General features: G+C 36.0%; 2 protein-coding genes and 1 pseudogene across 2 annotated transcripts; all 3 read left to right on the forward strand.

Moving 5' to 3' along the window:
• Positions 1-2601: 2601 nt before the first annotated feature.
• Positions 2602-4634, forward strand: LOC125811644 (uncharacterized). The gene is made up of 4 exons (XM_049491169.1): positions 2602-2885; positions 2957-3097; positions 4130-4370; positions 4576-4634. Exons 1-3 carry the CDS (start codon positions 2723-2725, stop codon positions 4342-4344), a joined length of 519 nt encoding a protein of 172 aa, XP_049347126.1. The 5' UTR covers positions 2602-2722; the 3' UTR covers positions 4345-4370; positions 4576-4634.
• Positions 4635-5807: 1173 nt separating this feature from the next.
• LOC125811836 (transcription termination factor MTERF5, chloroplastic-like) lies at positions 5808-7111 on the forward strand. Its single transcript, XM_049491388.1, has one exon. It carries the CDS (start codon positions 5830-5832, stop codon positions 6937-6939), a length of 1110 nt encoding a protein of 369 aa, XP_049347345.1. The 5' UTR covers positions 5808-5829; the 3' UTR covers positions 6940-7111.
• An 83-nt stretch (positions 7112-7194) lies between these two features.
• Positions 7195-8333, forward strand: LOC125811919 (uncharacterized; annotated as a pseudogene).
• The last annotated feature ends 5949 nt before the right edge of the window (positions 8334-14282 follow it).

Raw genomic sequence — 14282 nt, forward strand, 5'->3', positions numbered from 1 at the left:
AGCATCTTATACTCGGCCAAAGGTATAAGACCTGAACTGCCTAATGGATCCACTAGTATAATCCGAAAAGGATTCATCCAAAAAGTATGATCCTTTTCTACCCATGGTGGCTAACATGGTTCTATGGAGGCTGTGGGTTCTTTGAACGCTCCCCCAATTCGGTGCTCGATACTACTCCCAAAAATGTACTGGCTCTTATGTTTTTAAAACATATTTATTCCTGTTGATATGAGATAATTACTCAAAAACTAGCTCGAAGGCTTTTTTGGAAATCTCAGTTTCCAACCTTGTTTAAATGTAAAAACATTTCTTTAAAACTTCTTTGGGAATACATAGTTCCCTAATAACTTTGAGAAATGAACTCAACTCTAAACTCTTTACTTTACTTGAACTCTTGGCTTGATGTGAAACTCTTAACTTAACATGAAACTCTTAACTTTTGACTTGACTTGAAACTCTTGACTCAACTTGAAACTCTTAACTTAGAACTCTTCATTCTTTACTTAACTTGAGCCTTAAAATGAAGTTAAAACGATCAATGAAGACTCTTGGAAAACCTTAAAGACTTGTTTTGACTTACTTACTTCTAAGCTTGACTTCACTTGACTTGGAAACTAACTTCACTTGACTTTGAAACTAACTTCACTTGACTTGGAAACTAACTTCGCTTGACTTGGAATCTAACTTCACTTGACTTTTAACTTTACTCTCCTTGAATTGGAATTATGAATTCAAGGGTAGTGATTTGTGTTTGGAAGGACCCCATGATGTTAGGAATAATTTAGGACAGCTAGACTTACGAAAAATTTCAAAATTTAATTCTGAAAACAGAACAGATTTTGTTCACAGAGGGAACACAGCTACAACGCAGACTTGGCAAGCTGCCCAACTTTTCTCCTTCATGTTGCCAACTCTAAACCCTCTCAACCTCAAAGGTTCTTTTCCCAAACACTTGGGGTCATAAACCCCTCAACATACCGTGGATTCCACTAAAAAACGCAACCAAATCCTGTCCCAAATCAGCAAGAACTTCAACAACACAACCAACAACTTCAACAACCAAAATACATCTTTTCTTGGAATTAAAAACGAGTTGGTGTGTGGGGGTATGAACCAACCAACACTAAGGATCATAAAATCCCTCAATATACAATAGATTTCAACTCAAGAACACAACCAAATCATGTCCCACAACCAACAATAACTTCCACAACACAACTAACAACATCAACAACTAACAACTTCAACAACAAATCCAATCTTTTCTCAAATCATAAAATGAGCTTGGTGTGTGGGGAAAGGATCAACCCACACTAAAGAACTCACATACCTGATTAGGGATCACCCCCGACGAAAATCCACGACGATCCTTAGCTTCTTCTTCTCTTTCTCCTCTTCTTTTCCTCTTCTTTCTCTCTTATCTTCCAAGCCCTAACTCTCACTCTTACTCTCACTCTTTAAAATGGGACAAAAATGATCCAAACATCAGTCTAACACCTCAATATAACCCAAAGAAAAGATTAGGGAAAAGACCAAAATACCCTTAAAATTTTCGGACTAAACAAACTGCCCTGTGTGACTGTGCCAACAGCCCAACTTCCAAAGGGCATAACTCACTCATACGAACTCGGAATCAAGCAAACTCGGCGGCGTTGGAAAGATCATTCCAGACATGACTGGAAATTCGCCTAAATAATTTTGAGCTAGGAGTTACGACTGCTCAAAGTTGACCAAAAACTCTTTTTTTTTTCCATACTTGGCCAAATTTCCAGATTCTTTCCAAAATGACTATTTCCAATTCAACTCTTCTTGGAACTCAATGTGCTACACCTAGGGACCTTAACTTAACACTCAAGAAATTTTTATTCCTCGGTAAAATCTCACTCCACATGAAGGATGGCTCGAGTCTTAGTTTGAAAAATTCTCTGGGGTGTTACAATTTCAATCAAATACATTAAGGACCAAAATAAAACATTACTCATACATTAAAGACTATTTTGATCATTTTCTCAACTATACTTACAAAAATTGAGGAGACTAAACACACTTAAAAACAATAATCATAACCAAACATATTAAAATCTGAAAGAAAGCAATAAAAATCAAATGATCGATTTAGATAATTACATCAAACTTTAACAAAAAAATATAACCACCAAAAGATAGTGGTGCAGGAACTGTCCCTCTCCGAATCAAAAGTTTCGAATGGGAGCCTTTGATATGATTTTCTTTTTTTTGATAGGAAGCGTTATCCTGTATGAGCCCTATCAATTACTACAAATTTGAATTAGTTAGGGCTCAATAAGGATATTGAACACAATCAAAAAATTAAATTAAAATAAAATAATAAGAAGTATTGAAAACTGATCCCTAAACTCAACGCGAATTATTAATTTCATCCTTAAACTATTGTCAACTTTAAAAATACGATAAACACCTCATTATTTGACTAACTAAAACTAAACTGTACTTTGTTCTTATAATATGAGTGAAATACATCTTAAATACTCCCCAAGTTTAGGGGTAACGCTTTCAATACTTCTTTCGCCTTTTCGTTAATAGCCACATGCTATTATTAAAGTTTAGTTTTCCTTTGCCAGATGGCTTCTCTATTGTTTGCCAAGTGTTGTATTCACCTTCATAACCGCCCAACTTCCACCGGCGATATTACTCCTCCTTGTATACCCTTATTCCGGCAAATCTCTTTCAATTTTTGCAAAAAATGGGTAAGGAATCGACGTTTCTCTCAGCAGTACACTTGAAGAAGAAACCAATGAAGAAACACAGTAGTACCAAACAGAAGCAATTTTTCAACAAAGTTATCGATTATCTCAAATCTGATACTTTCATGTTCGCGCCTTTATGTTCTTCCAGTTTCTCCTCCGGTAAGTTATTCTGTTCCTGAACTTTGTTTGATTAATTGATTTGATTTAATGGATTTTGTTTCGATTTTCAGGAATTGAAGAAGTTAGTAAACCCTTGGAAGGAAATGATGAGAAATTGTTTAGTAAAATTGGGGATTATTTGATGGCTGATAACTATATGTATGCTCCTTTGGTTATTTCTCAACCCTGGGATTTGGTTCATGTATCTAAAGGTATAATTTAAGCTTTAATTTATATATCTATGATCTATTGTATTGCATTTGGGGGGTGTTAACAAGGGGAAGGGGAAGAGTGTGATTTGATACGGTTCGATATCCGTAAGGGATAGGTACTCATTCCCGGCCACTTTCAGTAACCGTCCTACAACATATAAGCTAGTAATATGTTTCCGATATCTGCGTATCGTATATAAAGATAATATATAAACTTAGCGTACCTACAATTGCTTGCTTTAGCTACTTACTCTATAGGTAAGACTTTTATGAATGGCATGTTCGTGTGTCGAGCTAGTATGAAAGATCGATACAATAAGAAAGTCCTTACTTGTGAGGTCAATACTATGGATGATCAGGCAAACTTAAGGCTCACTTCAAGTGCATAATGGACTTGTGTCGTACTTGAAATGGAATTTTGGCTTAGAAGGAACACGAGTTATATGATTAACATATGCGAGTCGAATGTTGTTTTCGGGGAGCTGGGTAGAAGGCAAAAGAGGCTCATACCTAAAGGTAGCTTGTCTTGCCTAGGAGGTGAGAAGAGTTGAGAATAAAATGGCGAAAGACCAATGTTGTTAAGATTGGAGATACAGAGGATTCAAGATGATGTTTTTTTCCCCGAATCTGCTAGGTAGGTTATCTAGGCTAGTTTTTATTAATAACTAAAGCGAATCTCAAAGAGAAGAGTACAAGCGGGGGGGGGGGGGGTGTCTACGCTTTACCTTAGTAAAATCCTAATGAGGTAACCGGAAAAAAAAAATAGGATTCAAGATTCTTGAAAGATAAAAAGTATCTGTCATTTTAAAATATAGATATATATTTGATTAGGTTTATAAGTATATGTTTTGATAAGTTGCAAGTTGAGATGATTGGTATGAAATGCAATGCTTGCTGCGAGCAGCACACACACTATTTGTATTTTTGTGTTTTGTGTTTGTTTGTGTGGGATTATTTTGTCCGCTTAAATAGAATTGCAGCTCTTCGATCTCAATTCAAGGCTATTCTTTTTTCTTTTTCCCTGTACTCTAGGACCAGTTCCTATACAAGAAGAGGTGGACAAAAAGAGATCTGCTGATGTGCTAAAAGGGGCGACTGGAAAAGCGGATGCAGCTGGTAGGAAAACAGTTACTGTGGTTAGCAAAGATCACAACATGGATGGTTTTCCTCATAATAAGAACCCAATGGTCACCCGTACTCGGGTGCGTAGAGAGACTGTGAAGCACATGATCTATCAAAACTGCTGACTTTTATTTGCGACTTACGCCCTCAGGTCTGTAATTTCTCTCATTCAACTTTCATGCATAGCAAGTTTTGTTGTGTAATCTGCAATTCTACTTTTGAGAGTTGCGCTTGGCATGTCTTAAAAGACAATGCATCCATTTAGTTACTTACAATTTACGCGCATAATGTTAACGCAGACATATATCACTTCTTCTCCTATATATATGTGTGTATGATTCCCACTACTTTTTCAGGCAGAGGACGATAGAAACGTAACCAAGCAAGCTTGTGAGATGAAGATTTTCTTGTCTGATGGTGCGCGGTGCTACTGCTTAGCTAGTCAGTCTCGAGATTGTTTCGTCTTCCTAGGTAGTTTGTTGAGTTTTACGTTTGTAATATGATAAGTAGGTATGTATGCTTGTTTGATTTGTCAATTTGGACAGTTGATGACTATTGTATACACTGTGATAGGATAACAAGGTACATATGTTAGTTTTATGTGTCATTTAGGTTCATGGTTAATGTATACAATGTCTTGCATCTAATCAAAATATTGTACCAAAACCCATTTTGTAGCTTCAACCGCGCAATTCATACAGAACTCCAAAAACAGCAACGTTCCTCTTTCGGATACAACTAGCGTTTAAAAGGTTGCCATCAATGTATTGATAACATTCGAGTTCAAATAGAGTCGATCACACATATTTTAATATTTACGAAAAATTGATAACAATATTATCCTTGATTTTTGTTAGTGACACAAGCTCCACAAAAGCATTGTACATTTCTTGAAAACAATGAGTAGTATCATTTAAGGGGTTGTCTCCAATGGACCTAAGAAATTTGTGCTCAAACAAATTTGGTTACACATATTTTGAAAAAAAACATGAATTAATACACTTTTCAAAATTAAGATAATATCGATTTTCTATTTCGTGAAACATAAATTCCGAAAAGGCGGTGGTCGCCTTCCGAAAATGATGATTGTCACTAATGAATTTATAGAATTTGAGCTCAAATAGAGTTTGTCAAACGTATGGAGGGGATCCGTATATGTTATTCAGGTCGATTAGAAGGTGCAGAAATAGATTTGATACTATAGTAAAATCCTCTTCATAAGTCTTTCTTACAGGCTATTCAAGGTCTATTGACTTTCTTGCTTATGCGGTACTTCGAAGGCTAAGCCTCGTTTATGCACCGATAAAGATCGCCGGTAGAAAAGCTGAAAAGATTGATGGTTTACCGCATTCATTTCATGTTTATCTAAATTATTACCAAACACATTTCAACTATCAATGTTCATTTTCTTATCAAAAAATCACCAGCATTCAGATATATTTAGTGATAGTTCGAATAAAAAACTCACAATTTTGACCAATGTATAATTATTTCAAATAATAGACTTAATTTTTTTCCATAAAAATAATTAGACTATAGTTGACCCTTACACAGTGAACCAAACATTTTTCTTCTCTTCTTTGCAAAGTTGATAGAAACAGCTAAACGAAATGCTCGTCAGATTCAGAGGCAAATCTGAAGCTCTATCAAGATTTCACTGTTTCAGTTCTCAATATCTCTACTCAACCTCAGCCCGGACCAATTTTTTCGTGAAATACCTCATTAATTCACTCGGATTCTCCAAAGAAGAAGCGTCATTAGCATCTACCAAGGTAAATTCATGGAAATCTTTAAAGAAAAATCCAGATTTAGTACTCAATTTCTTGAAACAAACTGGTTTCGACAACACCCAGATGAAAAAACTGGTTTCAACATCACCCAAGTTTCTATTTTACGATGTTTCCAAAACCCTAAAACCCAAATTTCAATGCTTGATGGATATCGGGTTATCGGGTTCGGATCTTGTGAATGTAATTGCTAAAGATTCAACCATTGTTGAAAGGGGTTTAGTTACTCATTTGAAACCTACAATTAATTGTCTTAGAAGAACATTGGGTAGTGATGAAAATGTTGTTAAAGCTATAAAAAGAACATCTTGGTTGCTTTCATTTGGTGGTCGTAATGTAATGGAAAATAATTTGTTATTGTTGAAAAATTATGGTGTTTCTGATGATTCAATACAAAAACTTGTGCTTAGAAATCCGAGGTATATTACACAGAAGCCTGAATGGGTTAAGGATTTGTTGCATAGGGTAGAGAAGGATTTTCGACTTTCGCCTGATTCGTCTATGTTTCCTTATGGATTTCATACATTAGCCTCGCAAAAGAAGGCGAGGTGTGAAAAAAAGCTTGAGATTTTTAAGAGTTTTGGATGGTCGGATGATGATATACTTACGATGTTTAGGAAGTTACCTTATTGTATTGCTCTGTCAGAGGTTAAAATTCAGAAAGGATTGAGTCTTTTTATGAAGGAGCTTGGTTTTGAATCTGCTTACTTAGCTTCTCATCCTTCAATTTTGATATATAGTATGGAAAAAAGGGTCGTACCTCGGATGCAAGTCTTGAAAATTTTGGACGAAAAGAAGCTTGAGAGGAGAAAGGTGGCTCTTTATACTGTTGTGAGCTTAAAAGAGAAAAAGTTCATAGAAACTTTCGTGCTGCCCTACAAGGATCAGGTACCTGATCTGTATGAACCACTCCAGAAAACTCTGGCTCCTTAACAGTTTTAGTTTACTTTTGGTACTATAGGTGCTGAGATCTTTCGAAATTTTAAATTGTTGTCCGAAATTCGTTTTTGTCCTGCTAAAAGCAATAATATCATTGAAGTATTGTTTTCATTTCGAACTTGTTTTGCTTTCTAGTGACCTTTACTTGTTTTCCAGTGTTGCCAAGGATCATTTATCTCTCTATGTCTTGTTGCTTTCAGTTCACATTTGGATAACTCAATAGCATACCTAGTTCATTAGTTCTGAAAAATGAGAAACCACGAAACGGGAGGTTGTACATTCTCTACTAAGTAGAAAGCAAGTGAATTAATTACTACAAGGATTACTAGTAAACCATGATGATATATGTGCAGGTTTCCTTGAACCGAACTTCTATTGTAAACAGCCTCCCTACCATCACAAGGTAGGGGTAAGGTCTGCATACACACAAGAGGAAGAATACTCGAACTTGAATAGAGCTATAATTTCTGGGATTCTAACCAAACCCCATTTGACAAAAGTTCATATTAAACATCTATCACTGATGGTTGTAGTTATTTTACGTGTATGCTTGTTTAAGGTTGTTGATGAATTGTATGCAGAATTGCTTTACTCAGTGAAAATTTATCTGATTTGGGTTACTAAAGAGATGGTGAATGTATTGACTATAGGATTTGATGAATTGCTCGTCGTGCTTTTAAGGGAAAGTTTAAATGGGGATTTTTGTGAGGGAAATTTATGCTTGTGTTTGGAGAGCATATTGGGATTGCTTATTAGAGGAAGAACCATTGGTTTTGACTATAACTTTATACATGTTTCTTCGTTTATTAGCTGATCATTATAGAGTACCAAGTAATCCTATGATATACGCATTGAAAAGAATGGAGGTTGAATTTTGAGGGAGAGATTTTCGTTGTGTTTGAAGATAGGGAGGAACTTAATCATGCTTTTGCAAGATTTGGTTCATGTGTACCTGAGTTTAAAGCAATCTGGAGAGACTTGTTATTGAATCCGAAACAGTTTAGGGTGGATGGATTTGAAGATATTTTGCATAGTTTACGAAACTAAGACTCCAAGTTGGTATACTTTGCTCTGAATAGCTACTGAAATGGAAACCCAATTGAGGTTTTTGCTTACACGTGTGAAGTTCGGTAGCCAAATGAGGCTCCAAGTCTGGTTCGCGAAGAAGTTTCTTAGAGTACCTGAAAGAGAAATAGTTTTGACTGACATTGTTAGGTTTATATGTTGTTCTGTTCGTCCATCTGGTAAAATCAGATATCTTATCAAGATGGGTTGTGATTGGTTGGCTATTAACGTCCTGCAAGAAGAGTTATATCGAAGCAAATTTAAAGCTTGCGTTGTTTTAGGATTGGCTTTTCTTTGATGGTGAATTCTATAACATCTGTTAATGCACATCTCTTTCGTGTTGATGGGTGAAGGTGTTCAACTACTTGAGCTTCAATATGCAGTATAACTTCTCTTTCGATGGTTCTGGATTCACCGCGATTATGCAAGATTAGTAAATAGAGGTAAGTGCTTCAATAAAGATTTCAACTTTATTCCTATGCAGCCTTATTAGGTTTAGATAGTGCCTTAGTTCTTGTACTCTTGAATTTATGGACATGATTGAAAACAGTAACTCTTAAGTAGTGAAGTATAATAAAGTAACTTAATGATACGATACAATAAAATTTAAGTAACTGTAAGCTGTGACGATGGCTTGATTAAATGTCGAAAGTACCAGTATATGCATATGATGAAAGTAGTACTAATACAAGTACGACAGAAGGGGCATGTGTTTTTCTTTGCTAGTAACAACCATGACATAATACAAGTCGCGTGAAACCTATGATAGCAAGTAGGAAGAGTTATCGTATCATCATCAGCATCACCATTGTCTTGTTTTTCGAATTCTCCTAAACAGATACAACACTCACTGTTTGTTCCTGGCGGAGTCACTGCTCTTTCTTGAAAACGCGCACATATGAACTTTATGAACAAAAATAGTACTACTAGAATAATGGCTAAAACAATCGCGAATATTACACAAGGACGAACTATGTTTGACATGGATTTGGAACTAGACAAGAGTTTTGAAGGCAAAGAGGCAAGGTTTTATAGTTTTTAACTTGTTGATTTCAAAACTTATTTACAAGGCATGAATATTATAGATACTTTATGGTAAAATATATTTAGTAGTAGTTTTCAGAATATGGTAATTTTCTGGCCGCGTCTAATTTTTCTTCTTCTTTTCCATGTTATGTAATTAATTATGGTAAGTTAACATTCAAGGTTTCTTCCAACAAATTCTTGAATCTCATGTTGCAAATTGAAGGAATTTTATTTTACACTCTTGGGTCCTAAGAATGGAAAAACCGCACTTCTCTTTTAATGGGCCTTCATGATGTGAATCTGAATTCATTAGGATCGGAGTCTCGATACAAGAACCCAACACTTGTTGGGAAACAAAACAGTTTCAAAAGATTCTTTTTTTATTTGATATATGGATTTTGACCTGCTTTTTAGCTCAAATAACTTCAACCTCTTTTAATTTGTCTAAATTCAGCCCAACTCGCCAATTTGTGGCCTCTGGACTCAAGCTAAAGGGAATGTATATCATCCAAGGTTCCTTTCATTACATCACATTAGTAGTTTTGTGAGATAATAGGTAATACCTAAGTTGCTCGGACTCTTTAAAAATGTTGTCGTACTTGTGTGAGTCCTTCAAAAATGCATTTCTTTTGAAGGATCGAACACACTCTCGATGACATTTTTGAAAAGTTGAAGCAACATAGGGTAAAACACGGAGTGATATTATTGTTATAGAAAATATAAAGTGAATTTACCATGTAATTTCATAACTCGTAATTTGGTTAGAAATTCGATATACTTAGTCATGTACTATTTGAAGGAATGTCAATTAACACCCGTTAGCATAAGTTGGCTCTGTGCCACTAGTCATGAATACTGCTTAGGAGTGTGGTGGTATGGATGTGATACTTATAACGTTACCCAAAAGGTATATGTTTGAGTTTTAGAAATGAATGAGATCTCTAGCTATGAGAAAAACTTTCTTTTTAATTATTCTTATGTAACACAAATATGAATTAGTCAGGTTATGAATTGTGGTCTACATTAACCCAAATGTGTAGTCAATCTAGATAACAATTCTTGTGTAACATGAATCGTACACAAGAATCTAGATTAGTTGGATCACGAGTCTCAATCTAATTGATTGACATGATCAATGTCATAGTCAATCTAGAAACCAGAGATTAATGTTGAAGATTCCTAACTACGTACATAGCAAGGAAAATAATGCACGTAAAGTTATAGCCCCAAAGTTATTACTATAAAGTATATACTCTGTAATTTTCTACTATCAAACATATATCGGTCAAAAATCATTATAATTAACTTACTCGTTATAACCACATTTCATTATCACGGTCTAACTTTTTTAGAATTAATTTTTTATGTTATATTTTACTTCAATCTCTTTAACAATATTCTACCTATAACAACAATGATATTCATTATATATAGCATGATAGCAACACTACAAAAAAAATAACTTTTAGCGGCAATAAATATTGACATTAATAAAGAGTGCTAAAGTCTTTACCGGTATTAGTTAAGTCTCATTAGAACCAATGTCGCTAAAGGCTTTAAGGACATATACAAAGAGTGCTAATTGCCGCTAAAAATACATATTTAGCAACAATTAAAAATTAATTACCGCTAATAATTATTTTTATGTAGTGCAATACTTTGTAAAAATTACCACTCTAGAATAGTCATCCTCAAATTTTCAAACGAAACAAAATTTCACTATATAGTACCAAAGGACAGTGTAATTTCTAGAAGGGCGTCTATATTTTGGTGTTGTTTTTTCTTTTTGTCTGCCTATCTGCATATATATGAGTTTGTCCACGTCTCTTTTTCTTGAATCTTCTTAAGTTTGTTGAATTTTTTTTCTATGCCAAATGTATATTACTGTTAAATTAGGTCTTAGGCCTAACTCACACCCCAAAAGCTAGCTCAAAGGGAGGAGGATTGCCCAAGCCTTATAAGGAGTCCACGCATATCATTAACCACCGATGTGAGATGTCACGCCCCGAGCCTACACCCTGGGCGGAACCGGCACCCGGAGACCATTTCTGGCCCCAAGCGAACCCTTGGCCTGACTTTCTTAACTCAGCGGAAACCTAGCTCACAGAATAATCCAAAGCAATGCAATATTGCGAAACAACTTAACTTATAAAATATGGCCATAAGGCAACCCGAATCTCAAAATAGGATATTTACATATATACATAGATAAGAGACTCAGAACTAGCTGACTGACTATCTGTCTATGAAGCCTCTAAAATACTGAGATGGATGTTGGGACAGATCCCGCAACATCCTAATAAAACAAAACTAACTAAGAACACAAAATAATTGAGTCCTCTGGAATGCAAGGAGGCTCACCACTGACTCTGGAGTGCTCAGCTGGATCAACGACGTGCAGGATGCTGATCCGGGGTACCTGAATCTGCATCATCAAACGATGCAGGCCAACTGGCATCAGTACATGGAATGTACGAGTATGCGAGCTGGAAAACTAAGCAACAAAGGCTAGAATGAAATCTGGAAGAAAACTGAACAGCTTACCTGGCTCAACTCAACTCAACCTGACTGACTTCTTTCAATATAAGGCAATTTAAAACAAGTGTGATATAAAGAAAGACTGTTTAAAACATGCTATAAACTCTGTGTGTATACAAGGATACAGTAAGCCTGAAATGTATATAGAAATGCAATGAACTGATGTATATAAAAATACAATAATTTCTATGTGTAAAGTACAATAACTGCTGTGGGAGTTTCTCTAACCGACAACCATCACATAAGAGCTATAGTGATATACAACGATCGACCTCACGCTGCCAGAGCATCTTATACCCGGCCAAAGGTATAAGACCTGAACTGCCTAATGGATCCAATAGTCTAATCTGAAAAGGATTCATCTAAAAGGTATGATCCTTTTCTACCCATGGTGGCTAACATGGTTCTATGGGGGCTGTGGGTTCTTTGAACTCTCCCCCAATTCGGTGCTCGATACTACTCCCAAAAATGTACTGGCTCTTATGTTTTTAAAACACATTTCTTCCTGCTGATATGAGATAATTACTCAAAAACTAGCCCGAAGGCTCTTTTGGAAATCTCAGTTTCCAACCTTATTTAGATGTAAAAACATTTCTTTAAAACTTCCTTGGGAATACATAGTTCCCTAATACCTTTGAGAAAAGAACTCAACTTTAAACTCTGTATTTATGACATGACTTGAAACTCAATACTTATCTTTGAACTTGAGCCTTAAAATGAAGTTAAAACGTTCAATGAAGGCTCTTTTGGAAAACCTTAAGGACTTGCTTGTTTCTAAGCTTGACTTCACTTGAATAGGGAACTATCTTTCTTTGAAAACGGAAATTATGAATTCAAGATGTTCGATCACATGTTATGGAGGGATTCTTGAACGCTTGGACGTACTTTGGAGTGTCGGAAACAACTATAAATCATAGGTATAATACTTTGGAATATGCATGAGAGAGTGAGAAAGAATGGGGGAAACTTGGCTGAGGCTTCAGATTTCTGGTGACACAGGTGGGACTTACGGACGCCATCGACGGACCGTAGATGGACTTACGGTCCGTCCTGCAGGTCCGTAGATCGCGTCAGAAACTTTCCCGGAATTCATTTAAGGAAAATGACTAAGTATTGACCTACGGTCCGTAGGTCAGGTCACGGACCGTAGGTCGTGACCGTAGATCGATGCCCCAAAAACCCAACTTCTGTTCCGATTGACGGTTGACCAGTACGGACCGTCAATCGGTCTACGGTCCGTAGGTCACTCCCGTAGATGGGGATGTCAACCCAGAAATTTCTGCGAATCGATGGTAAATCAACTTCAAAAGGTTCATAACTCTTAGAATCATAATTCCCTCAACATACAATAGGTTTCAGCTTAAATGCACAACTCAATCATGTCTCACAACGAACAATAACTTTAACAACAATATCAACAACAACTAACAACTTCAACACTTCAACAACAATTCCCAATCTTTTCTCAAATCATAGAATAAACTTGGTGTGTGTGAGGGAAAAGATCAACCCACACGAAGAACTCACATACCTTGATAGGGATCTCCCCCGACGAAAATCCACAATGATTTCGTTGATCTCCTCTTTCTCCTCTTCTTCTCTTCTTCTTCTCTTCTCAAGAACCCTAACTCTTTCTCTTTAAAATGGGATAAAAGAAATGATCCAAAATCAGCCTAACACACCATGTAACCTCAAGAGAAAGAATTTGGGAAAAGACCAAAATGCCCTTAAATTTCCGGACGGATTTCCCTTCCAACTGCCCATCTTCTAAAGGGCGTAACTCCCTCATACGAACTCGGAATCGAGCAAACTCAGTGGCGTTGAAAAGGTCATTCTACAAGCTTCGCAACCATAACTGGAACTACTCCTAAATCATCCTGAGGTAGGAGTTACGACTACTCAAAGTTGGCTAAAAACTCACTTCTTCCCATACTTAACCAAATTTCCAGATTCTAAATTTTTCCAAAAAAAAAAATGACTACTTTCCAATTTCAAGCTTCTACAAAGCCACTTCAAATTGTCGGATGTTACATGAGACTTTTGTCATTCTTTAACACCCCACCTCACGCCCATTGCTTAGCATCTGGTGCGTGGGCAATTTTTGATTTTGGGGGCCCCAACATCGGGTGAGACGGGCCCTGCTCTGATACCATGTTAAATTAGGTCTTAGGCCTAACTCACACCCCAAAAGCTAGCTCAAAGGGAGGAGGATTGCCCAAGCCTTATAAGGAGTCCACTCATATCATTAACCACCGATGTGGGACTTTTGTCATTCTTTAACAATTACTGATAAAAACTAGACCCAATCAATTAATAACCACAAGAGAGGTACAAAGAGAGTAGAATGTACACAGATCTTACAAGATGGTTGGTTGTTGTTGATGTAGGGGCTACAAGATGCTATTGGACTTTTTTGGTTGATTAAACAGGCATAATTTCCTTTTGTATCAAATCAAATTAAGGTAAACAAATTTAAACGGAAGAAGTAAAATAATTAGCATTCACACATAAAGTATTAACCCATAAATGATGATGAAACACGAATCCAAAATATATTTCATCTTTTTTCCTTATATATATTCCACAAAAGAAAACATTTTTTTTTTCCACACAAAATCTTGGAAAATTGAGTGTTTTCAACTACTACCACGTCATATCATAAACTTTGAATAAATTTTTGAGAATAAGTTCTAGAGATGCTCAATATT

Source organism: Solanum verrucosum, unplaced genomic scaffold, assembly GCF_900185275.1.
Source record: "Solanum verrucosum unplaced genomic scaffold, falcon-dt-bn FXZP01000238.1, whole genome shotgun sequence".
NCBI classification, from domain to species: Eukaryota; Viridiplantae; Streptophyta; class Magnoliopsida; order Solanales; family Solanaceae; genus Solanum; species Solanum verrucosum.